General features: G+C 38.2%; 1 protein-coding gene across 3 annotated transcripts in view; it reads left to right on the top strand.

Annotated features, from left to right (window-relative positions):
* Positions 1 to 24533, top strand: part of pam (peptidylglycine alpha-amidating monooxygenase) — a 40666-nt gene that overhangs the window by 976 nt on the left and 15157 nt on the right. For all 3 annotated transcript variants that reach the window (XM_067484175.1, XM_067484173.1, XM_067484174.1), the window contains exons 2-15: positions 3155 to 3296; positions 3378 to 3513; positions 7356 to 7476; positions 8813 to 8870; positions 9043 to 9130; positions 10144 to 10235; positions 10678 to 10761; positions 11291 to 11339; positions 11427 to 11494; positions 15504 to 15584; positions 15663 to 15739; positions 16217 to 16320; positions 17549 to 17742; positions 17939 to 17998. In XM_067484175.1, coding sequence (XP_067340276.1) covers positions 3422 to 3513; positions 7356 to 7476; positions 8813 to 8870; positions 9043 to 9130; positions 10144 to 10235; positions 10678 to 10761; positions 11291 to 11339; positions 11427 to 11494; positions 15504 to 15584; positions 15663 to 15739; positions 16217 to 16320; positions 17549 to 17742; positions 17939 to 17998 — 1168 coding nt within the window. In that variant the 5' untranslated portion in view covers positions 3155 to 3296; positions 3378 to 3421. The remainder of the gene's footprint in view (positions 1 to 3154; positions 3297 to 3377; positions 3514 to 7355; positions 7477 to 8812; positions 8871 to 9042; positions 9131 to 10143; positions 10236 to 10677; positions 10762 to 11290; positions 11340 to 11426; positions 11495 to 15503; positions 15585 to 15662; positions 15740 to 16216; positions 16321 to 17548; positions 17743 to 17938; positions 17999 to 24533) is intronic.

Raw genomic sequence — 24533 nt, 5'->3', positions numbered from 1 at the left:
ACCTTTACAAACAGTTTTACCAACAAAGTGATGCAGGACCTTGATTTACCAGCAATTTAATTTGTTGAATTAGATAATAACAGTTCCTTGTGTTTATGTTGTCCATATGTTTATTGATTTATTTTCCAGAAAAGCCACAAGATTTGGCTACTGTATATTAGTATCAGATTATCCGACTGGATGTCAGGGGATAGACAATTTTGACATGAAAACATTAATACCACCGTCATTTACATTCTCCCTCTGTGAGCTTTATTTTGATTGTTTATCGTTTGAAATCCGACCTGTTAGATTTATTTAAGAAACTGTAGTACAATTGAAAAAGAAAAGACTGTGAGTTTATCAGTATTAGCCTGTAATAATGCAAGGACTGGGGGTCATTTTAAAGTAGAGGTTCACAAATTTTTCAAGTGTCAGGTCAGGTGCCCACATGACAACCAATTGAGGTTTATTACTGTTTTCAGATAAACCATTTAATGCATTTTTGCCCTGAGGGGGGCAATGTGGATGTTGACCTCCATAATTTACTTAAAGCTTCAGTGTGTAAGATTCAGAAGAATCTATTAACAGAAATCAAATACAGGATTTATAATTGGTTTTCAGCAGTGTGTAATCACCTGGGGAAAAAAAAGACTTGTTTTGGTTGAATTTATCTTGCCAGTCCAGTGTCTGGAAATAATACATTTTACTAAAGAAATTTGAAATGCACGGGTCACATTTCAACAACAGCCTGTGTTAAAAATACTAAAATAATGTATAGCTAGGTCAAATCAAGAATGGCAACAGCCACAAATAAGTTAAATTAAATACAGTGCCTTGCAAAAGTATTCATACCCCTTGAAACTTTCCACATTTTGTCATGTTACAACCTCAAATGTAAACGTGTTTTATTGTATTTTATTTATTTGACATTTATTTTTATTTTAACAAAGTGGCACATAATTGTGAAGTGAATGGAAAATGGTAATTTGTGTTATGTGTCTACTATGTTTGCACATTTAGCGAATGAAATTTTTGCCCATTTTTCTTTGCAAACTAGTTCAAGCTCAGTCAGATTGGACGGAGAGCATCTGTGAACAGCAAGTCTTGCCACAGATTCTCAGTTGGATTAAGGACTTTGACTGGGCCATTCTAATACATGAATATGCTTTGATCTAAACTATTCCATTGTAGCTCTGGCTGTATGTTTAGGGTCATTGTCCTGCTGGAAGGTGAACCTCCTCTCCAGTCTCAAGTCTTTTGCAGACTCTAATTTTGTACTAAGATTGCCCTGTACTTGGGCTCCATCCATTGTCCCATCAATTCTGACCAGCTTCTCTGCCCCTGCAGAAGAAAAGAATCCCCACAACATGATGCTGCTGTCTTCAGGGTGATGTGCAGTGTTAAGCTACCACCACATGTGGCGTTTTGCATTTAGGCAAGAAAGTTCAATTTTGGTCTCATCTGACCAGAGCACCTTCTTCCACATGTTTGCTGTTTCCCCCACATGGCTTTTCGGAAGCTGCAAATGGGACTTCTTAGGGCTTTCTTTCAACAATGGCTTTCTTCTTGCAAATCTTCCATAAAGGTCAGATTTGTAGAGTTCATGGCTAATAGTTGTCCTGTGGACAGATTCTCTCCATCATAGCTGTGGATTTTTGCAGCTCCTTTTTTATAACTAAACCCTGCTTTAAACTACTCCACGACGTCCCTGACCTGTCTGGACTTGGACTTCATCATGCTGTTTGTTTTACTAATGTTATCGAACAATCCTTTAAAGGGCTTCACAGAACAGCTGTATTTATACTAAGATTAAATTAGACACGGGTGACCTCTCTTTACTAATTAGGTGACTTCTGAAGGCAATTGGCTCCACGGTTAGGGGTATCAGAGTAAAGGGGGCTGAATACAAATGCACGCCACACTTTTCAGATATTCATTTGTAAAACATTTTTAAAACCATTTATCATTTTACTTTCACTTCACAATTCTGTGCCACTTTGTGCTGGTCTTTCAAATACAGTCCCAATAAAATAAACTTCTGTTTTATGGATGTAACATGACAAAATGTATAAATGTTCAAGGGGTATAAATACCTATTCAAGGCACTGTATTTATTGAACAGTAACAATCGAGCATAACTTATAGTAGCAAAGTTAAACGGCCAGAATATGGCATTCACATTACAAGGTATCTAATCTATCAATAATGATTGTTTGTAACTGTTTATATTCTCTGCTATGACACTGTATACATGTAAATATTGCCAATATTGTTATATGAAGAAATAATTTTTTCCTTATTAATGTAACATACTAAAATAAGCCACAGCTACTAGTTGCACACTGTAACATGTAATAATGTTACACAGGCTCTGATACACACAGGCTCTGATGTCTTCATCCTTGTTGTCACACTCGGTTCATTCTCAGTGTATCCAAACAGGGAAACTTGCGCTGTGCTTCATAGTTTGAACATGCAGATTTTCAAAAGTCAATAGCTTGATGAGAAATCTAGGTTTTTGTTTATTGAGATGAGCTCATTGAAAATAACAGGGTTAGCCCACTGGTTATGCGTAGTGTAACATTTATTTAGACTCCTACGAGTCACATTTTCTGTCTGACTTTAGGCAAAAAAGAGCCTTTTGTTACAAACACATGCAGTTGGTGATCGACACTAAAGAAATGAGCTTTCCTGAGACAGCCAACTGTAACCTGGTCCCTCTAAGTGTTAGACAAACATGTTATGATTGTGCTACCCAGTCTATTAAAGTCACTCTTGTTCCTCCTTCAAATTAACTGCTAATTCTAGAAGTTCATATACTTTTGCATCGCAAAAAATACAAATTGGGTTACGTTACAGGCAGCGCGGTGGTGGAGGGGTTACTATTGCTGCTCCACAACCAAGATCATTCGATGTTACTGGGTTCTGTGTCTGTGACTTAACAGGAGAAGCAGTTCCTTGGTGAATGAATAAGTGAATTTTTGGTCTCATTTTTTCATTTGTGTAACTGGGTTCCCTTCATGTAGGTTTAGGACAGGTGTAAAAAAATTATCATGTTTCAGGTCAAATTTATGCAGCGACAGAATATTCTTAAGGGCTCACAAAAAGTGGTAGTGGAAAAAGATACATAAAATGCATTAATAGAACCTGTTGTGTTATGTGTCTGTTCTAGATTTGTCACATCACTGTCAGTTAACACCAGATTTGAACCTTCTTACCTGCTGGGAGGGATTGTAATCCATCATGCTAAAACAGTGAGAGCTACACTTCTTTTGACTCCCATCGTCTCAACGAACCTGAGCAACAGAAAACAGGTTTGAAAGAAACATTCTGTGCAGTTTATCCTTGTCATTTTCTTTAAAAAGGTGCTAACAACCACTTGTTGACATTTGCAGCCCAGGCAGCAGTTGCAAAACCCGCTTTGAGAACCACAGGCATAATGGGAGTCCCTGTGTTGTATGCTGTGGTTCTAGCATCCATCAGTCAAAGCCTCAGCCTGCAAATACAAAACCCTCTGTACGGGTCCAAAAGGTAAGAGGCAGAGCAGTGTTTTCCTTGAAACAGACATAGTCTGATGCTACTAACACATTTTTTTTAAAGGCGGCTTTCAGGTTACTCAATGTCACCATAGACAAAAAGCAATAAATAGACAGTATGAACAGAGCACAACAATAATTAAAACAAACTACCTAAAGGGCAAAGATGTCCAAAAAAGTCTAGATAGCTAAATCAGAAATCAGAGAATAAACTTTTTTAAATAGATGAGATTGAAATAGTGATTATGAGTCTGTGTTGTGAATGTTGTCTAGGAGAGATTTCCAGAGGGGGGGGGGGGGGGGGGGGGCAGTGCAGCTAAATGCTGTAGAGCTTGGGGGAGTCAAACGGGCAGGAGGTTTATAAAGAAGACTAATTGTAAAAGAAAAGGGAGTACAGGCAGGGTTATATAACCGTAAGTGCTCCCAAAGATATGCTTGACTAATGTTATGAAGGGCTTTAAAAGTCAGAGAAGTATGAAGTGAACCTGGTGAGAGAAATTCAAATTAGGAGCTAAGCACAGCTATACTCTGTTATGTTAAACAGTGTTGAATGATGCACTCAAATTGAGTAGGACAACAATCGTTAAAAGTCCAGCATCAACAGCAGTTAACGCATTACTATTGACATTAATCAGTACTGTGATCCAGTCTAAATTCAATCTAACTTATTGCAAAACCTAATTTATTGTCACTAAAATGGGCATGAACCTGTGCTGCTACGACTTTCTCCAGCATTCTCCAACTAGAAACGTTTTAACTAATAATCTATATAGAAGAGTCTTAGCAGAACTAGTCACTATTTTGTTATAAGTTTTCTTTCATATGGTTTCTGAAATGTATAATTCATAAACCCAATTAAGAAACTTTGATAGGTTTGTTGAGTTATGAAATAGATAACATACCTAACACAGGTTTAAACAAAGGGCAGCTAAAGCTCAGTTGGTATGCTGACGTCCACGGAACCACAGGGTCAGTGGTTAGATTCCTGGTCCCTCATGGCTACGGTTTGTGAGTGTGTGTATATGAATGGGTAATTTATATTTATTTTCTGTCCTTTCGGCTTGCATCCTTCCTGTGAGTTCTATAGCCAGGACCGGGGATCGATAGGGTCACTGGTTCGAGCTTATCCCGTGGACGACTGCCTAACCAATTGATCTACAGCCCCACCTATGTTTAAACTTAAACAATATCAGCTGTTAATTTGTTTGGCTTTCATGGCTGGTTGCCTTGTTTTAACTGGCCACGCCAAGTGCACTGCACCACAGCATGGTGCATACCATTAAGCATATTGTTTTGAAAGATGTTTTCATCCTCTCTTGTCTTGGGAAAGACACAACGTCAAACAGAACTTGATTAGTTTTAAGATACTATGTTAAGATGAATGTTATTGTACTTACAGTTCTTGTGTTATGTCATGTGTTATGGCTTTCTACATTAACACACAGTGACTGCAGGGAGAACTGAAATAATTACTTTGCTCCATGTTTCTGCTTGTTTAATGGGTGTTTTAAAAAAATATTTTTTATTGGTTTATTAAGTCCCGGAGCTCCTCTTGTGCAAGCAGAAGCTGGGTGTTTCAGCTAGGCTCCGTCTCTCCGCCTGCAGCTCACCTCAATGTTGCACCTTTTCTTGTCATGCAGCACCCTTAAGCTCAGCTCCGCCCTCAGCTGTTCAAACAGAGAGGGCGGACTGCATCTTTATCACCATAACTATATTTCAGATCTGTTAATCTCACTCGTGTTTTTTTTCAAGTGGTTACAAAAAACGGTTGGGATTCCTGCTTGGATTCACACCTGCCAGAGAAACCAATTATGTTCCCACACTTTTAAGTTAAGTTGCAGATGGGATCAAAGCAATTTAGCTGGTGCCATAAAGGCATTGACGTTACCTGCATCGATTCCATATGATGCTGAGTAGATAATACAACATATTATCTAATATTACTGGTGTGAGCTGTCATCTAAATGAACCATAGTACATTTTTAGAGCTTGTGATTATTTTTTGTATGAAATATATGCTGCAAATTCTAGCTTTGGAGTTTGTGGTGTAGAATCTTCTACCTGTCTGATGCAGTTCGTCCACACATAGGGCAGACAGCAGGCGAAGAGGCGACAGAGCAGAACTTGATGTCAGCTGATGTGAAACAAATACCTCAAACATCAAATGACGCAGGGAGTAAAAGTGTCTACAATGTCAATAAACAAATATTGTAGCGACCCTGAACTCACGGGATAAGCTGTAAGGACAAAAAATAAATAAATACATTTTTTAAACGGCTCTAAAAATGTGATTAATGCATCATTGACTGGTATTTTAGAGATCACTCTAGATTCTCGAAAAATTAGCTATAGCATACAAAAGATGACCTAGGTTCAAAATGTTGCCAGACAACCCTGCATCTCTTTGCTAGAGTGCTCTGCTGTTCCCTTCTGTTCTAACTCAATGGGCTGAATGAAATAAATGTGGGTGTTTTTTTTTTTTTTTCTAAATTATAGTAGTTCAAAAATATACATAGTTTAGGGTATTTTCAATATTTTGATTATTGTTCAAAATCCAAAACAACCTAGACCACAATAGGTTAGGGATCGTTTTAATCCTAAAATAACATTGACATGCCCATATCTTCATCATATTAAGTTTTGGTTGCGATATTCTTGACCTTATGTAATGTGCCGGACATGATTTATGTGGTAAATTAGCATAAAAATAAAGTTAAATTGAAACTTATTGTAACTCGTAGCTGTGAAACTTTTAACTTAGATTATTGTGTAAGAATGTCAATTTTTTTATGCAAAAACTGACTCATGTGAAACTTCACAGTCCCACTAAATTAAGTCAAGTCAGTAGCTTTTCAACATAAAGTTTAGCAAGGCAAATTTTCCTATTTTTTTATTGTGAATAGATATTTTCTGGTAATCAGTTTTTTGCTGTGTCTGTTTTTTGCTCAAATTGTGTCTGTAGATAAAATGAAAGCAATTTGTTACAACATGGTCCAACTGTGTCTTGGTATTACATTTGTGTGAAACCTCAGTCTCTTCAGCTTTTTCTCCCATTCGAGTCCAGCTGGAAGAGAAAAATCCCGAACTTATCCTTTAATCTTATTCTTCTGTGCTTTAAGCTTAATTTTTATGGTCTTTGCAAGGGGTTTGTTGTCAATAAGAAAGATGCAGAAAACCACCAGCTTGGGCTTTAAGACAGCAACTGAGACTGCTGTCAATGTCGGGGACTGTCAGCCGCCCACACTGTCTGAGGAAAGAAGGCTTAGCAGGGATGAAAACCTAGTTTTTTTAAAAAAAATTTAAACTTTATTTTTGTTTATATGACTTGTCGTGTATGAAATTTATACTTCTGCTTCTACTATTTATATGTGAGGGTAATTTTTAAGGCTGAAACGATGTGATTTCTTTCCCTATCTTACTCACTACACACTGTACAGCTTTGGTGTTGCAGTCTGGGGGGGAAGTATGTGTGTGAGAATATGTTACACCACTTGTTCAATATCTCTGCCAAGGTCTTCAACACCAACCTTTGTTAACGGTGTTGAGCGACATGTCTCCTTCTATAAATCGTCTTCATATATAGAATAGTAACAAACACTCTGCTACTGCTACTATTTATTTGCTATTTGAACTTTTTTTTAATTCAACACTCTAACCCAGTTCCTTCATCTCAGATGTCTCATGTTTCAGATTATCATAGATTTTGTTCCCTGTCAAAAAACCTCTTAAGCCAAATTTGTAGCTTTGTGGTGTGAAAACTTTGTTTCTGCCATTTAACATGATTAATTGTTCATTTCATGTATCATGAACCACAATGGCTCTGTGTTCCCCTATAAGCTCTCAGGAAAATGGCTCATTGGATGGTAGCAGCTGTGAGTCCAAGCCCGAGCAGCAAGTCTTTATGAACTCTAACAACTTCTCTGTCGACATTAGGATGCCTGGTGTTGTCCCGACTGGGGTGAGTCTGTTCTCTAAGTAAAGCATCCTTTAACTGTAGGAGTGACACCATGAATCCTTTAGAGAAGATACATTATTTCTTGATAATTGGTCTATGCCTTTATTAGCAGAAGTGGAATTTAGTATTCATATTATGTTTTCATTAAAAGAGAATGAGCCCTATATATCAACATAGGTCCCCTTTCACAGGGGCTTACATGTTGAGCTGCTATGTTTTTATACTGGCCCAGAATGAACATGTTGAATATTTGCACTTGACAGGGAATTTAAGTAGAATATAGTGCATAAATGGTAAATAGTCTGCTTATATAGAGCTTTCAGCCAAAGTGCTTTACAATGCTGCTTCTCATTTACCTATTCTCACTCACACACCCATGAAGTTAGCTGCCATGTAAGGAGATTACCTTAGTAACACTGTACATAGTAACATTGCTACTGTCAAGTACAGACCTGCTATGCAATTTTTAATTGTTAGGATCAGGAATGAGGACATCAGAGGGACAGTTCATGTTAGATGTTTTGGAGATAAAGTCAGAGAGGACAGATTGAGGTGGTTTGGACATGTTCAGAGGAGAAACTGTGAATATATCGGTAGAAGGATGCTGAGGTTGGAGCTGCCAGGCAGGAGGTCTAGAGGAAGACCAAAGAGGAGATTTATGGATGTAGTGAGGGAGGACATGAAGTTAGTTGGTGTGAGAGAAGAGGATGCAGAGGACAGGGTTAGATGGAGGCACATGATTTGCTGTGGCGACTCCTGAAAGGGAACAGCTGAAAGGAAAAGAAGATATTGCACATACCAATATAACTAAATGCTTTTGATCTCTCCTCTTCTTTTCTTGAGGCTGTTGCTCTGGTAGCTCTTCTCCCTCACCGGGCCCTGGCTCCACCACCTCTGCCACTCCACCCTTTCCTAAAAATCTAAATAACACTTTGTTAAATAAATGAAGTTTGCCCTCACCAATTGACAAATCAAATTGCTACTTGATATGGTTGTAGATGATGACATGGCAGCTGACGGACACCTTAGCCTCTGTCACACTTGAAAGGGGAAGGGTGGGGGGGTCTACAGAAGGTTGCAGTTTGCAACCTTATCAGTAGATGACATTAAATCTTACACGCTGCTCTCTTAAGAAAATATGCAGCACAATCGTTGACACAAAATAAAACTATTATTAACTGCAGAACCACTTATCATTGTCTAATGTCGAATTAGAAAACAGATGCCATCTGTTTCCTCTGTAGAGTTGCTGTTTCATCTCCTCTTTTCATCTTCATCTACTCATCTTTTTCACTGGTATTTTTGAGTGAACTCATCAAAGTGAACTTTATTATTTCAGTCGGACACTTACCTGTGCAAGGCATTTCCTGTGCTAACTAGTCGAGATGCATATATTGGTAAGTATAACATAAACTGGTGAGTGAAGAGTCATAACAGGGTAGAATTGTAGTGGGAGTTTATGATGTTAAAATTTGTTGTTAGTTGTTACAAAAATAACAGAGACAATTATGATTAGCTGCTCACTGTATTTGATTAATGTATTTAAACCCAGTGCCTTTTTCTCCTCAGTGGACTTCATACCTCATGCCAGTATGGACACAGTTCATCATATGATACTGTTTGGCTGCCAGACTCCTGTCTCCACCAGCAGCTACTGGTAATGTATAACGTCCAGTTGTTTACAGTGTGCAAAGTGAATGGTTTTTACTGGCAGAGTAAAAATGTTTTCAGTTTTAATGCTGATTTTATATTAAGTTTTCCAAATGAAACAAAAAACTTTTATTGAATGAAAATATTAACATTTTATTTGACCTCACAAGGCAAGTTGGGTATGAAGACTGTTCTGTCCTCATTAGTAATCATAAGACTATCTCTACTACATCCCATAGCAGGTATCAGACACTACATCTATGTCAATAGTGACTGAAACAGCAGCCATACATGGCCCCTTACATTTTTCCTTTGCAGTTTTGAAACTCACTGAGGTTATATTTTATCTAAAAACAAAAAAATGTAATGTATCGGTGACCTGCAGACATTTGCTTATTATGTCCATGTACGCTGGAATCCTGACAACAAACAGCAGAAGGACACGGCATTTATCACCTAAAAAGCCATACATTTACTTCAGAAGAGCCAAACCACAGTTAAAAAGTACACAGACACAACTCCAAATGACTCATGATGTTTCTCACTGACTGACTATGCAAATGGACAAGTGGTTGGTGACATTTTCAGCATAACATTTTAGTTAGGTAATCTTGTGTGACTGGTCAGCTTATTGTGGTTCCCTGAAGACGGCTAAACATCTATTTAACACTGATATAACACTGAAATTGTGAAGTTAAAGTTCTATATTTTCCTCTGACTTGTAGTAGAGTAAAAGTCAAAGTAACTACTCCAGAAAACTACAAGAATCTGAAAACTTTACTTATAGGTACAGTACTTGACTAAATTTACTTACCACCAGTGGTTTTTATATCGTATTCCCTGTTTGGTTGTGGGCCAGTCCATTGTTATGGAAGTGCCTGGACATGTGCCTTGTGTCCAAAAGTAACCGCAGCATGCTCTAGCAGAGACAGGTGTTTAGATTGTGTGGCCATTGTGAATCTCGGTTTTCATGTGATCTTAAACACAAAAGGGAACTAATTGTGTTCTTTTTGACCCCAGGGACTGTGGCAGCGTACAGGGCACTTGTGAGGATGAAGCGTCCATCATGTATGCCTGGGCTCGGAACGCACCACGTACTAAATTACCCAAAGGTACCTTGAGAATTGCACCTAAGTTTATGGTGCTTATATAAATGTGGCATATGAGCTAGATCTCACTGCTTACATTTTTTATGTGTACTATTTCTTTTGTGAGAATATAAACCCCCCCCCCCAGTTTTCAGGGGGCTTAGAAACTCTCTGAATGCCTTTCTTTTTATTTTTGGATTCACACTACTTAAGCACCTTGTTGAATACTAAAGTAGCAACAGCATACCTCTTGTACCCTTATCGTCCCTAAATGGTTCACACGTAAGGCATGTTGCTTCTGACAGACAGAAGCAGACAAGACATGTTGTTACTGGTATCAGAAAAATCCCAAACAACACCCGTCCCAAACCACAGTGTTTCTGTCTTTTGTTGCTCACTTGTTTTCATCCCTGTGGTTTTGTGTATTTTTGTTTAACATCTACTCTTCTCTCTGTTTTTTTATCAGATGTTGGTTTTAAAGTTGGAAGAAATTCTGGAATGTCCTACTTTGTGCTGCAGATCCATTATGGGGATGTCAGTGCTTTCAGAGGTTAGTCTAAATAGATGTTCAAGTACTGATATTTGCTGTATGTTTTAGTTATGTAATCAAGTATTTCAAAGTCAGTAAAGCTCTGGAAAGATCCTAAAAAGATGTTTCACCTGGTGTGTTGTATTTCCGATGATAATATTGGATTTAGTTTACATCTGACTAATTTGAGGTCTAACTAATTCATATCATTATTGCACTGCTTAAATTTTATGTGAAAACTGAAAATTGATCACATTGATAATTTTTTTGTTGTACAGACTGCTTAGTGAGCCGCTCAAAACAAAGTCACATAAAGATTTGTTTGAATATGGCTGTAAATATTTATAAAACTTGTGCAGTCTAATGCAGTCCAATTCAACAGCCCTGCAATTATGAACCTCATAGTGTTTAGTGTTTGCTCGCAGAGTATCAAAGAGGTGGTGCCTCAACTCATAATTTCTTTAAGGATCTAATTCGTTGTGGTTTTACATTTGTTAACATCTGTTAATGGAAATAAAGTATTGTTGCATTATTATTTTCTGTTCTGCAGACCATCATAAAGATTGCTCAGGACTCACCTTACAAATGACATCCAAGCCGTAAGTATTTACTTGAAGGCATCAATTTCTTTGTTTAATATCCAAATAATATGTCTTATTAGAGGACGCTTTGTGTCATCCATAAAGGCAGCCATTTATTGCTGGCATATACTTGCTCATGTCTGTGGACACTGTCATCCTTCCAGGAAAAAGAGGTATGTTTGGTTGCTTTATTTTAATTTCTAATTTAATTTAATGCTACATTTAATTTGTTTTCACTAGAACAAAAGCCAAAGTTGGTTGTTGAGTGCTGTTCTGATTAGCACTGCTCATGCAAACACACAATTTGGCAGCATGTGTATCCTGTAGCAAACATGCACATTATTCAATCATTTATCGTTGTTGTAGGGCAAAAGAATATTTGTAGAGATATTCTCTGTTTTGATACCTGTTAGTCATTGATTAAGCAAATGGGAGCAAATTAATGAATATGTCACATATCAAAAGCATGGAGTTTAGTTTACCTACGTGAGACTCTCTGAGGAAACAGAAGGACCAGAAGGAGAGGCCAAGCATGCCCAAATGACCTTCACACCAAAATGCATCTTTTGTTGCCCTGGCAACCAAATCGCGTAAATGTGGTTCAGCAAAAGGGGGAAGCAGGCTTTCACCTTGTTGACATCAAAGAGTTCTAGGCAGAGGTCTTGCAGCTCTGAAATAGGCCAGAGACTCATTTAATTGGATTGCAGTTTCATCTGGACATAATGCCAAAAGAATAATTGGCCATGATCTACTGTGGCAGCAAGCTTAATTAAGGTAGTTACAAAAATGTAAAAAGAAAGTGAAACTTCATTTGTAATAAAATGCTAATAAGGACAACAAGGAATGAGCATAGAAAAATATCATAAAGTAGCATGCTAGGAAAGTTAGAGATTACAAAACAACAAGGTGAGTTAGGACCAGCCCAAATTGCTTTAGTTCAGAATGTTTCCTATTATTAAAGGACAAAGGTGTCCCGACGTTTTATATTGTTATAATAAAAAATCCATACTTTTTTTGTCTGAGGGAGAAAATGGTAAATGGTCTGCGCTTATATAGCAGTTTCCAACCTATTGGTTCTCAAAGCACTTTACATTGCTTCTCATTCACCCATTCTCACTCCCAAGCTCACACACACACACACACACACACACACACAGATGGGGGAGCTGCTATGCAGCTGGCCAACACTCACCGAAAGCAACTAAGTTGGGGTTCAGTGTCTTGCTCAAGGACACTTTGAAATGTGACTAGAGGAGCCGGAGGTCAAACCAACAACTGTGGGATTGGTGGACGATCGCTCTACTTCCTGCGGCACAGTTGCCTACTGATTTGCATATCTGTTAGATTGATATTCTTATCACCAGATGATCAGGAACATTAAATCAGTGATCATCCAAATGTGACTGAACCTGAAATCATCTAATGGCATTAAAGCAGCACATAATCATGTGTATTCATACATAAGCACCATGTATGTGATTATTGTAAAGGTTTAAGTATTGACAAGGATACCATAAAATAGTCTGCTAATATAGCCCTTTTATTCAAAGGCCATTACAATGTTCCTTCTTAATCACCCATTCACACACACACACTCACGTACACACTGATGACAGCGGCTGCCATGCAAGGTGATCACCCAACTTGGGATTTAGTGTCTTTCACAGGCACATTTCGACACAAAGGAGGGAATTTGTGGTCTGTGGACAACTGCGCCAACTGAGCTACAGATGCCCATTAAACTATTAGTGGTCAAAAGCATGTTTAAGGGATTTCCAGTCAAAGTATCAAAGAGTAAAAATAAGGTATGCTTTAGGTCATGTGGTATCATATTGTATGATATTAAGAATACATTTTAAAGTATTAAAACCTACAGTTATTAGTCCGGAGGTCAAACTAATCAAGCAGACTTTATATTTTGCACAGTGATATAATGAGCTTTTTTCCTCTTGTGATGGAAACCGGATTCTAACCAGACTTGGGTCAAACGTTGCAAAATCACTCATGGAAATTTGCTAACCAGGCTTTTTAAAAAGGTTTATCATTAGTTTCTGCCGCAATTGGAAAAAAAGGGACACTTTCAGTTGGTAAAGCAACATGGATGTTTTACAGCTTCCTCTGGTTTGCATTAAGGTAAGGGGGAAGACATTTGACCATACAAGTCAGTGTCTCTTGAGTTTAACCTTAGTAAAATCTGATAAAGATTGTGTTTGTCTTGAAGAGGACTGTTGATACTGAACAGCTATAAAGCCGTTGATCCTGGATGCTCATACATAGACAAGAAAACAAAATCTTTATCCTAGAAAAGGTTGAGCCTTACAGTTAAGCTTTCCATAGCCAGGATCCTGGAAAGGAGGGAACCATTCCTCCATCCTTTAGTAGACAGGTCAAAGGTCAGTTGTAACAATGCAATCCATATTGTTTCTTCATGCTAGTTGCAACTGCAGGGTTAAGTTGCTCAAAAATACAGATGGGAGCACAGCAGATGTAGTCAGCCGTAATCTTCATTAACCATATGTGCAACAAAAGGCAGTATGAGCAATTTATTGTACATTAGTTGAACAATCTGAAAGAAATGTGTCATCCCTGTAACACTTCAGACTTTTCTTTATTTCTGCATAAATATGACATTTCTTTGTTTACTAAGGAGAAAGATGCAATCTTTATATATTTGTGTGTTGCAAGGTCTTTTAGTTCATTTAAGAGTCTCAGAGGTCCTGCCACGTTTAAAGAAGAGAAATTGAAGTTTGATCTTGACAGAACAAGCTTGTAGACTTCTGTCATGGCTGAGACACATTCACCCAAGTGAACTGCAAGGACAAAGCCACTGCTCTCCAAAAAGAAGATTGCTGCTTTTGTTTGCTCAAGTATGCTCAAGGCCATGTGAATTTGCCGGAATCAAGATGCTTCTGATTGACTTGTGCCTGGCTGTAGCTGAATTGCATGAGAGCATTGCATGGAGTTGAGCCTTTCTCAACTTCCCCTGTAGAGTCTCACGAGTAGGATGATTCTAGTCATCCCTGCAACACAGGCCTGAACATTCTCACTTATATTTATTAATCGTTTCTGTTAAAGCAATTTTATACATGCATCTAAAAATGTGGAATTCCATGCTAAAGTTAACAAAAGCAATATCTATTCAAACTAGGCAAATATTACCATTATTTTAAAAATGTCTATCAGTTATTTCATAGCTGAAGAGTGACACTGAACAGTTCAAACAGTACTATATAAAATGACTTGCGGTATATAAAGTTAGTTAAAGTTACTAAACGTTTTGTCATGAACATTGATGAGCAATGTTAAATTTCAGTAGCGCTACACCACTGTTTAATACATACTATAACTATATATATAACTATATATATATATATGTGTGTGTGTATATATATATATATATATGTGTGTGTATATATATATATATATGTATATATATATATGTATATATATGTGTATATATATATATATGTATATATGTATATATATATGTATATATATGTATATATATGTATGTATATATATATATATATATATATATATATATATATATATATATATATATATATATATATATATATATATATATATATATATATATATATATATATATATATATATATATATATATATATATATATATATATATATATGTATGTATATGTATATATATGTATATATATGTATGTATATGTATATATATGTATATATATGTATGTATATGTATATATATATGTATATGTGTGTGTGTGTGTGTATGTTTTTTTTCCCTGTTTCCTCCCGGAAACATGTAGTGCCTTGCCAAAGTATTCAATATTCCCTTGAAATTTTCCCCATTTTTTTGTCACATTACAAACACAAATGTAAATATATTTGAATTGGTCTTTATGTAATAGATCAACCAAATGCATGCCACACTTTTCAGATATTTATTTGTAAAAAATGTTTAAAACCATCTAACCATTTTTCTTTCGCTTCAGAATTATGTGCGACTTTGTGTGGGTCTATCAAATAAAATCCCAATAAAATACATTTTCATTTGTTGTAACTTGAGAAAATGTAGAAAGGTAAAGGAGAATAAATACTTTTGCAAGGCACTCTATCTCATCTATTTCCCTTAGACACTCTCCAAATCAAAGCAGTTTGAGTCTGCCTTCACATTTCTTTCTTTTTGTTCATTTCTAGTTACAGATGCAGACATTGCCTGTGATTACACATCATATCCCATCTATCCGTTTGCCTTCAGGACCCACACACACCACTTAGGTGAGTCATAGCAAATCACTTAGCAGTCCTTATCGCAGTAACTACTATAAACAGTCTGAGTGATGGTTTCTGTTATAGGTAAAGTGGTCAGTGGCTACAGGATCAGAGATGGGAAGTGGACCCTGATTGGCAGACAGTCCCCTCAGTTACCACAGGTATGTTATCACACCGAAAGGAACACAGATATTTATAAGGTAGCTGTCTGATATTTATATGGTATTATATTCATGGTTTATTTCTGGCCAGGGACCTTTGTTCTGTCTCATAAAAAGGTTTAGTATCAATAGAAGTACATTTGTATCAACAGTTCACACCTGCCCAAGGGCTAGCTGCTAGCCGCTAGCAGAACCCATGAAAGGGCCTTAACACCATGTAATTTTTGGTGACAGCTTGATATGATGTTGATACCACTCACACATCTATTTAAGTCTGTAGTTGGCAACTCAGAGTTTCTATAATTATTGAATATCTGTATGATTTTCCAATGTTTTCCCAATTGTTTAAGGAGTTAATGTTTTCCAGGTGTGAATTATACTTTGACTTATCTGAATTCTTGTCTGTATCAGTCAAAAGCAATTTCATCGTGAGTCCTTTTTGCTTATAGTTCAGCAGTGATTATGTTTTCTCTCCAGGCTTTTTATCCTGCTAACAAAGAGGTCAGTGTGAAGTATGGTGACACCATTGCTGCCAGATGTGTGTTTACTGGTGAGGGCAGGACTTCCAAAACCTACATTGGGTAAGATCTGTTTCATAGCCCAGAACTAGAATTAGCCAATCATTTGAAAAACAGCACTGTGTTTAAAGATATGTATATGTATTGGGGGTGTTTTTGCAGTTAGTGTGAGGTGATAAAATATGCTTCAGGAAGGCCAGTTTGAAGACTTTGCAACTGAGGAAAGTTATCATAGTGAGAACTATATTTGTATTATGTTACAAAGTATGTTACAAATCAGGAGTCTGCATGTATTTGATTGATGATACAAAGATGGATGACATCACTGTATCTTTGCACATGCTAAGGCAGGGGTCACCAACATTGTTCCCGTGGGCACCAGGTAGCCCGCAAGGACCACATGAGCAGCCCGCGGGCCTGTTCTAAAAATAGCTCACCATAGCACCACTTACCAATGAGCTGCATCTAATTTTTTTGTTGCTATTCTTTTTTAAATCACATTTGATAGTTATTGTGAGAAATCAATTACATGATCCGTGTCTTCACATAGATTTAATTTTTCATAATTTACCGTTAATTATATGTTATTATTATAATAACATATAATTAACGGTAAATTGTAAAAGTTGTTATATCAAAAGTGCGTATTAATCTGGTAGCCCTTCACATTAATCGGTACCCAAGAAGTAGCTCTCAGTTTCAATAAGGTTGGTGACCCCTGTGCTAAGACATATAACTACAATAATATGAATCGATAAATAGTGTTATTCTCATCATCATGGTATGAAAATTTAGGATAAATTGCCAATAAATGTAACCATTTATTCTGGTGCACTAGTGGACGTGACTTAGAGTAGAAATCAACAATTTTTTTGGATTAGTGGATTTAAAAGTATCGTTGGCGGGGTACAGGGTTTCTCCTATGGACTGGAGGCAAGCGAGGCAGCCCAGCTGATGGGACACATTACTGGATATCTGAACACAGTTATGTGCATAGTAGAAGTTTGACAAGTAAAACAAAATTATTTTAATAAAACACTAATGTCATCTTTAACTGCAGTCCTCCATCCACTGTTTTTTATACATTAATGACTTGATTGCTAAACTGCAATGCACAATTTTTCCTAATTTCTGATCTTTTGAATTACTGATGGAAATCCTTCTTTTCATACAGTGTTAGTGTTTGCTGTCAAATGCAAACGGGAATAATTGTTGTGAGCATGATATTTAACATGTTGAAAGATCATCTGCTTTTTTTTTGTATTTTCCCCATGTACTGTTTTGTTTGTAGTGGAACCTCTGCCGATGAAATGTGCAACTTCTACGTCATGTATTATATGGACAGCAAACATGCAGTACCCTACATGAACTGCATGGAAACGGGCTCCAAGGAACTCTTTCAGCATATTCCAGCTGAGGCCAACATCCCCATCACTGTCAGCCCCGGTCAAATGAACGCTATGATGCATATGGGACACTCACCAGGTACAAAGACACATCTAACCCAAAGTTCTTTCATGTGGTAATTATTTTACGGTACTTTTTAATGTACCATGTCAATGTACTAATCAAGAGTTGGTTTTTCCTTTTCATACTGACCTATGTGCACCTTCTTGTCTGGTTGTATTTATATTTTTTAAAACAACTCGTGTGACTGACTGACTATTTCCTCTTCCCAAAGATCATCAAGGCAATACATTGGCAGGGGATCCAAAGAAAGCAGAGCCAGTTCTGGATCAGGGTGAGTTCAAGAATGGTGAGCTAGGTGTAGCAAGTCTATTGTCTATTCACCAGTGATTTAAATCATGACAGTCTCTGGATCTATTTAGCTCTGTCTGATCACCACTGCTGATTTTGGGAGCTGACTAAGGGCAAACTTGCAGTAGGCAATCTTGACTGTGTCCAAGCACATTTGACCACCAAATTCAGGTTCATTTGAGTTCATTTGTGTGAACGCACTGTGCTCTGCTCAGCCAAGTTTCAGTTTACCATGCCCTGTCCCACCTGAAGAGATGGGCAAGGGCACAGTTCAATGGACTCAGGGATCCTATGGATCTGGTGTGATCACAAACTGTGCCAGAGAAAGGAACTCAGATGCTGTGATTATGGGGAGCGCTTTTTTCTGAAAAGGCCACTTGGAAGAGACATAAGTGCTCTTGCGCATTGTTTGCCATAGCCCAATGTTAGTGCAGGCCAGCAGGGGGCAACCATCATGTTTGGGCACAGTACGGGCAATACTGCCTTGTTTGAGTATGATCTAAGGCTACAAAGTATGAGAACATACGAATCAGCACACATTCAAGCTGGGGACATACTCTACCTAAGGATTGGCAAAGATTGTCAAAGACAGGGCAGTTCACAGAAGACTGTTTCCAACAACTATCACAGATTTCTAGTCTCAGACAGTCTTTAAGTAGCAAACACCTGAAAACTGAATGAACTGGGGGCAACACACTTAACAACTAGTCAGGAATGACTGGACGTTCTGGGGGATAGGAAAACCCCCAAATCCCGTGAAAGTGGGAAATCCGTGCGTGTTCTTGTGCAAAAACAAATATAGCAGCAACAGGGAACTTTGACTTTGAACTTTGTGCTTAAAAGAACAAAAGCCAAAAAAAGCAGCTAAATCACAGATGTAAAGGTGAAGAGGACAAGCATTATAGAGCCTGAAGAGGAAGGAGAAATAACAACCACACTACATTTAGGTAAGGTTTTAGTTACTGTCTGCTTTAGTTGTGATAACTTACCAGTCGCAAATATTAAACATGTTTAAAATAATCATTGTGTAAACAGCTGGCAGAGACCAAGTCTCAAAACTTAACACTGTAATCTTCAGACAGCACCTACTTAACAATCGTCTCTGCCGACTGTCAGCGCTGACTAGGCCGGACTGGCACTGATGTCACATCGCTGTCACCACGACTGAATCACATTCATTATCAGCTGTACAGTTGTGTGCCGGCCTTAACTCACAGGAGTCCAGTTCTCTGTCACTCTAACGTGGACAAAATTAGGCCGTAGCTAAGGAATCAATCCAGCTAATAACCATCTTCTTCCCACAGCATTCTCCTCTAATTCTCTCATTAGCCTCAGACCCTTATTCTATTATGGACTGAAATTAGAAATGAAAACACTTTAGAAAACAACAACTTCCTTCTACGACTAAAAACAATTTTACACTTCAAGTATACTTTTGCAGCTAAGGGATTGTATCAACAGTATTCAATGGACCTGACTGAGCCCCACACACAACATGCAATTTTACATCACTGAATAGAGGCTATAAAACCTAACTATAATAACTAAAGCTGAAGTATTTTACTTAGCAAATGCAAACACTAACATTGTAAAAACATTTCTATTCTTGAATTGCTGCTCAGTAAGCTGTCAGCCAGTTCTCAGCTAATTCTTTGCACGCTTTTGGCAACCTGCCAACATACCAAAGTAACCATGCAAATTTAAGCTTGATTTTTGCAATTCACCACCAGAAAGTGGTGCTTTGCTAACAAAAACACAAGCACAAGCATGATCTGTATAGTCTTGTGCAAATATTAGAACCTCTTTATTTTTAAATGGCAAAAAGAGTAAACCAAACATGCACAGTTAGCTATTAGAAATGTTTTTCATCAGTTAGTGTCAAATTGTTGTAGTAGGTTTAGGGTTAATTGGCTTCTCCCCAACCACAGGCAGACTTTTGCTTTCAGTCGTCCTTTCCTCCGTTTACTTTTACTTTCTTTCCTGACATGTGGTATTAAGTAGAGGCCACTGGAGTCGCATCTGAGCTAACAAACAGACATACAGTCGTTCACACTCGTAGCTAATTTAGATGAATCATTTTTAAAATGTACATTGTGTGTTTACATTGTGCTTAGGGACAGACAAATCAAAACCTGGGATCTTCTAGTCTGCTCTGCAGAAAGATCTGAAACTGGATGTGATAATGTTTACAGTGCAGATCATTGACATTTTGCGGTTTAAGTAATTCCGACTTGCTAGACCTAGTTCACACATGCAAAAAAAAGACCAATACATTTAGTCATTTAGCAGACGCTTTTATCCAAAGTGGCTTACAAGTGAGGAACAAGGCAGCAAAAATCCCAAGCTATCCCATATTAATGGGTTGTTTATGTTTAAATCTGATACAAATCTTACCTTTGCGATTGCTTCTCAGACAAATCCAGATAATCCCCTGCTTCTCAAACGAAAAGCTATAATTCATATCTCTAGTACAGAGGATTTTTTTATTCAGACAGAAAGTTTGGTTCATTACACACTCTGCAGTATCCTAGAATCCTATAAACCTCTACACATACATATAAAATAAAATTGACCATTTCTGCATTTGACTCAACAGGGAACAGGGAGACTTCTTCTCCCAGTCTGCTCCCAGTCTGCACAGCATTGTAACCAGCTTCCAAGGAAGTTGCTTAGGGGCATTAATGAGACAGAGATGCTTTCATAACATCATCTAGGGGCTTGACAATTTAGCCTAGAATCCATCAGGAATCCAACACACATTAGTAAAGATTGTGCCATGTATTAGACCACAGTTTAAGGTTGCTACATCTGTATGTTGCTAAAATTCAACCATTTTAGACCAGCTGGTGCATGTCTTTGTCGTGATAATTAGGGTAGAGCAGTTAATCGATCAACAACTGGCATTGATGGAGTGTTAGCTATTGGGGGAGACACACCTGCTCAACCAAATAATATGAGTGCGTGTTTGCACACACATGTCTGTCACTGGTAATTAGATGGTGTTACATTACAGCAAAAGCAAGTGTTTCCCCTACATTGTGCATACAAGAATGGCAGCCCACTCTACCTATGGGACCTACTGCAATGCTTACACCACAGTCAAAAAAATATTTTTATATCTAGTGATGTTAGGTTCATGACCAATCCACTTCTTTTTAATGTATCGTGGGTAAGTACAAAAGGGTTCCGGGAACCGCCCAAATTTCGCTGCTTGTCCTGCATCCACTCCACTCCCTCTTTTACTTGAGAACCAGCCTTTGAAAAGAGACAGATGTTGTTGACTTACTACAATTGTACAATTTGTCTATTTAATTGTCCACTCCTCCCCGGCTCAGTGAGAACAAAAGCAGCTGTAGAGTGATGTATGCAGAAGGCAGCGGGTTCGAATCCCACCCCACCAGGTGTGGCCCCACCCAGCCACCAAGGGCAACCTTGGTGCCTGTCCTGAGCAAGGACAAAAAATAGGGGGGTTGGGGGGGAGCTGTTTCAGTGTTATGTGAGGGTCAGAATCCAGATTTGAATGTTTCATAAAGACTTTACAATTTGTGGTGGTTGTGGAGTTGGACTGAGACTACTTTTTTTAAAACCTTGGAAAGCAATGGGAGGCTGGAGATGTGTAAGATGTGCCTGTAATTTGACAGAACTTCAGGATCTAAAGTGGGTTTCTTGAGATTAGGCCTGATGAGTGCTGTTTTTAGGGAGATGGGAAGTGACAAGTTTGTAGCGATGTACTTCTTTTACTTTCGGCTGTTCCCTTTCAGGGGTCGCCACAGTGCCTCCATCTAACCCCGTCCTCTGCATCCTCTTCTCTCACACCAACTAACTTCATGTCCTCTCTCACTACATCCATAAATCTCCTCTTTGCTCTTACCTCTAGACCTCCTGCCTGGCAGCTCCAACCTCAGCATCCTTCTACCGATATATTCACAGTCTCGCATCTGAACATGTCCAAACCACCTCAATCTGGCCTCTCTGACTTTATCTCCAACACATCTAACATGAGCTGTCCCTCTGATGTCCTCATTCCTGATCCTGTCCATCCTCGTCACTCCCAAAGAGAACCTCAACATCTTAAGCTCTGCTACAACCAGCTCTGCCTCCTGTCTTTTCTTCAGTGCCACTGTCTCTAAGCTGAACAACATCTCTGGTCTCACCACCATCTTGAACACCTTTCCTTTCATTCTCGCTGATACTCTTTTATCACACAACACACCTGACACTTCTCTCCACCCATTCCGACCTGCTTGCACTCGCCTCTTCACCTCTTTTCCACACTCTCCATTGCTCTGAACCGTTGACCCTAACTACTTAAATTCCTGCACCTTTTTCACCTCTGCTGCAACCTCACCGTTCCACCTGGGTCCCTCTCCTTCACACACATGTATTCTGTCTTACTGTGGCTAAGCTTCAAATGTTCTGCACTTATATAGCACTTTTCTACCTATTGGCACTCAAAGCGCTTTACACTGCTTCTTATTCACCCATTCACACTCACAATCACACACACACTCACACACCAATGGGGGAGCTGCTATGCACCTGGCCAACACTCACCGGGAGCAACTAAGTTGGGGTTTAGTGTCTTGCTCAAGGACACTTCAACATGTGACTGGAGGAGGTGGGGATTTAACCAACCGCTCTACCTTCTTGCGCCACAGTCGCCCACATATATCATATAAATAGGGCTTTCATTTATTGAAATGGGGATGTTTGAGGATGAAAGAGGTAGACTGATATTGTCTAATTTAGATGTGAAGAAGTCAGTGAAACCATTGCTGGCAACTACTTTGAAATTATTATATGGGGAGGTTTGTGGTTTGAGAAGGTAGTTGATGATAGAGAAGAGTTTTTCAGAGTTTCCGAAGCTACATATTGTCAATGAGTTTCTAGCAGTAGTCTGATCTGGTCTTGGAAGTGCTTTTGAATATGCCTTTTGATGTTCCCGGTAGGCCTATGCATTGTCAAGCTAGAGGCTTTAATAGCCTGCTCCAGGACTCAACCAGCTCTTTTCTTCTGCCAACCAAGTGGCAGAGCGTGTAAATGTCACTGTTGAGGTTTTTTATGCTGTGGTGGAGTCCAGAATAGATTTAATGCTACTGTTGTTAAAGTCCATATGTTCAGTGACTGATGAATGTGTGCAGGGGTAGTGATTCTGAAGATGCAGGCTGATGGAAGCAGGATGAATATTATTGATATTTCGTTTCGTATGTGACGTTGTGACTAGGACAGTCGAGGTGGCAGTGATATCATCATAGTAAGGGTCTGGTGGTCCGAGACGCCCATGTCGTAAACTTGGAGGTCTGTACCTGTGAGGGAGTCATTAATAACCAAGTCCAGTGAGTGTTCCCTGTTATACATAGGGACATCAACAATCTGCTGAAAGTTCAGCAGTCCAGGACTCGTCTAAACTCCACCACAAGGTGACAAGAGAGTGAGTCTATGTGGATGTTAAATGCTCCTAATACCACAATATTTGTGGATGTTGTGCAAATTGATGTGGGGAAGTCATGCATTTCAGAAATTAATGTTGGCCGTGGTTTTGAAGGGTGAAAAATAGGTACTATTGTTATGGAAAGTTGATATTTACACTTGATTACCAGACTTTCAGAAGTGCAGAAATTAGGGACAGACAGAGTGGATATTTGGATGTTGCTCTGGTGTAGCAAGGCCACCTCGGCCATTTGTCCTTGCCTTATCCAGGTAGCATTACCCAGGATGACATGTGATATGACATGCGGAGTAAAATTATTGATTATTTATTCATTTATTGAGTGAAATAACCAGAGCTTTTGTGTGTACGTGCAAAATCTCTACATACCTGAAAAATGTTCTAGGGGAAACATTGAAAAGCTGATCCTGATTTGGTATTGTTGCCCTGCTCTATTTCTAGACCGGCTCCATCAAGATGAATGACAAGGTTGTATTTTGTTCTGAGGGAGGTTCTCAGGTGAGGGACACTTTAAACGCTTACAGTAAATGCAGTATAGTAAATGTATTTGTAAAGTATTTTCCTCTGTATTGTAGTAGAGTAAAAGTAACATAAAATGGTTATAGGGTTCCTCTCCATTATTTTAATAATAGTTAGTTTGAATGGATTGGTTTGGCAAATAGAGGAAAAATAAATATCAAATATTAAACTAAACAAAATTCCCTATTACACTAAATTGATAATTTAACAAAGGTATCTTAAGTTCCAACACAAATATTGGTTTATAAAATAAATGAAACTAATACTTAAGTACTTTTTATTAAAATGTATCATTCTAGCAAAACCTTAAAGCTGTTAAAGGTACCTGCCTTAGTACCTGCCTTAGTTACACAGTCTTAAAAGGCAACTTCACTAGTTTTATCCACAAGTGTTGGATAAAACGTCTGTATACATTTTTTAATTTCAGAGATGTTTTCTCGTACTGTAAAAGGGGAAAAAAATACAGATTTTCCAACGAGCTCTGCATCGTCTCAAGATGACTTGTTGAATGCCACATAACAGCTAATAATAGACTTATTTCTTTTAACTC

This window comes from Channa argus, chromosome 18 (genome assembly GCF_033026475.1).
Source record: "Channa argus isolate prfri chromosome 18, Channa argus male v1.0, whole genome shotgun sequence".
NCBI lineage: Eukaryota > Metazoa > Chordata > Actinopteri > Anabantiformes > Channidae > Channa > Channa argus.
This window is presented reverse-complemented; position numbering and strand designations above follow the sequence as displayed.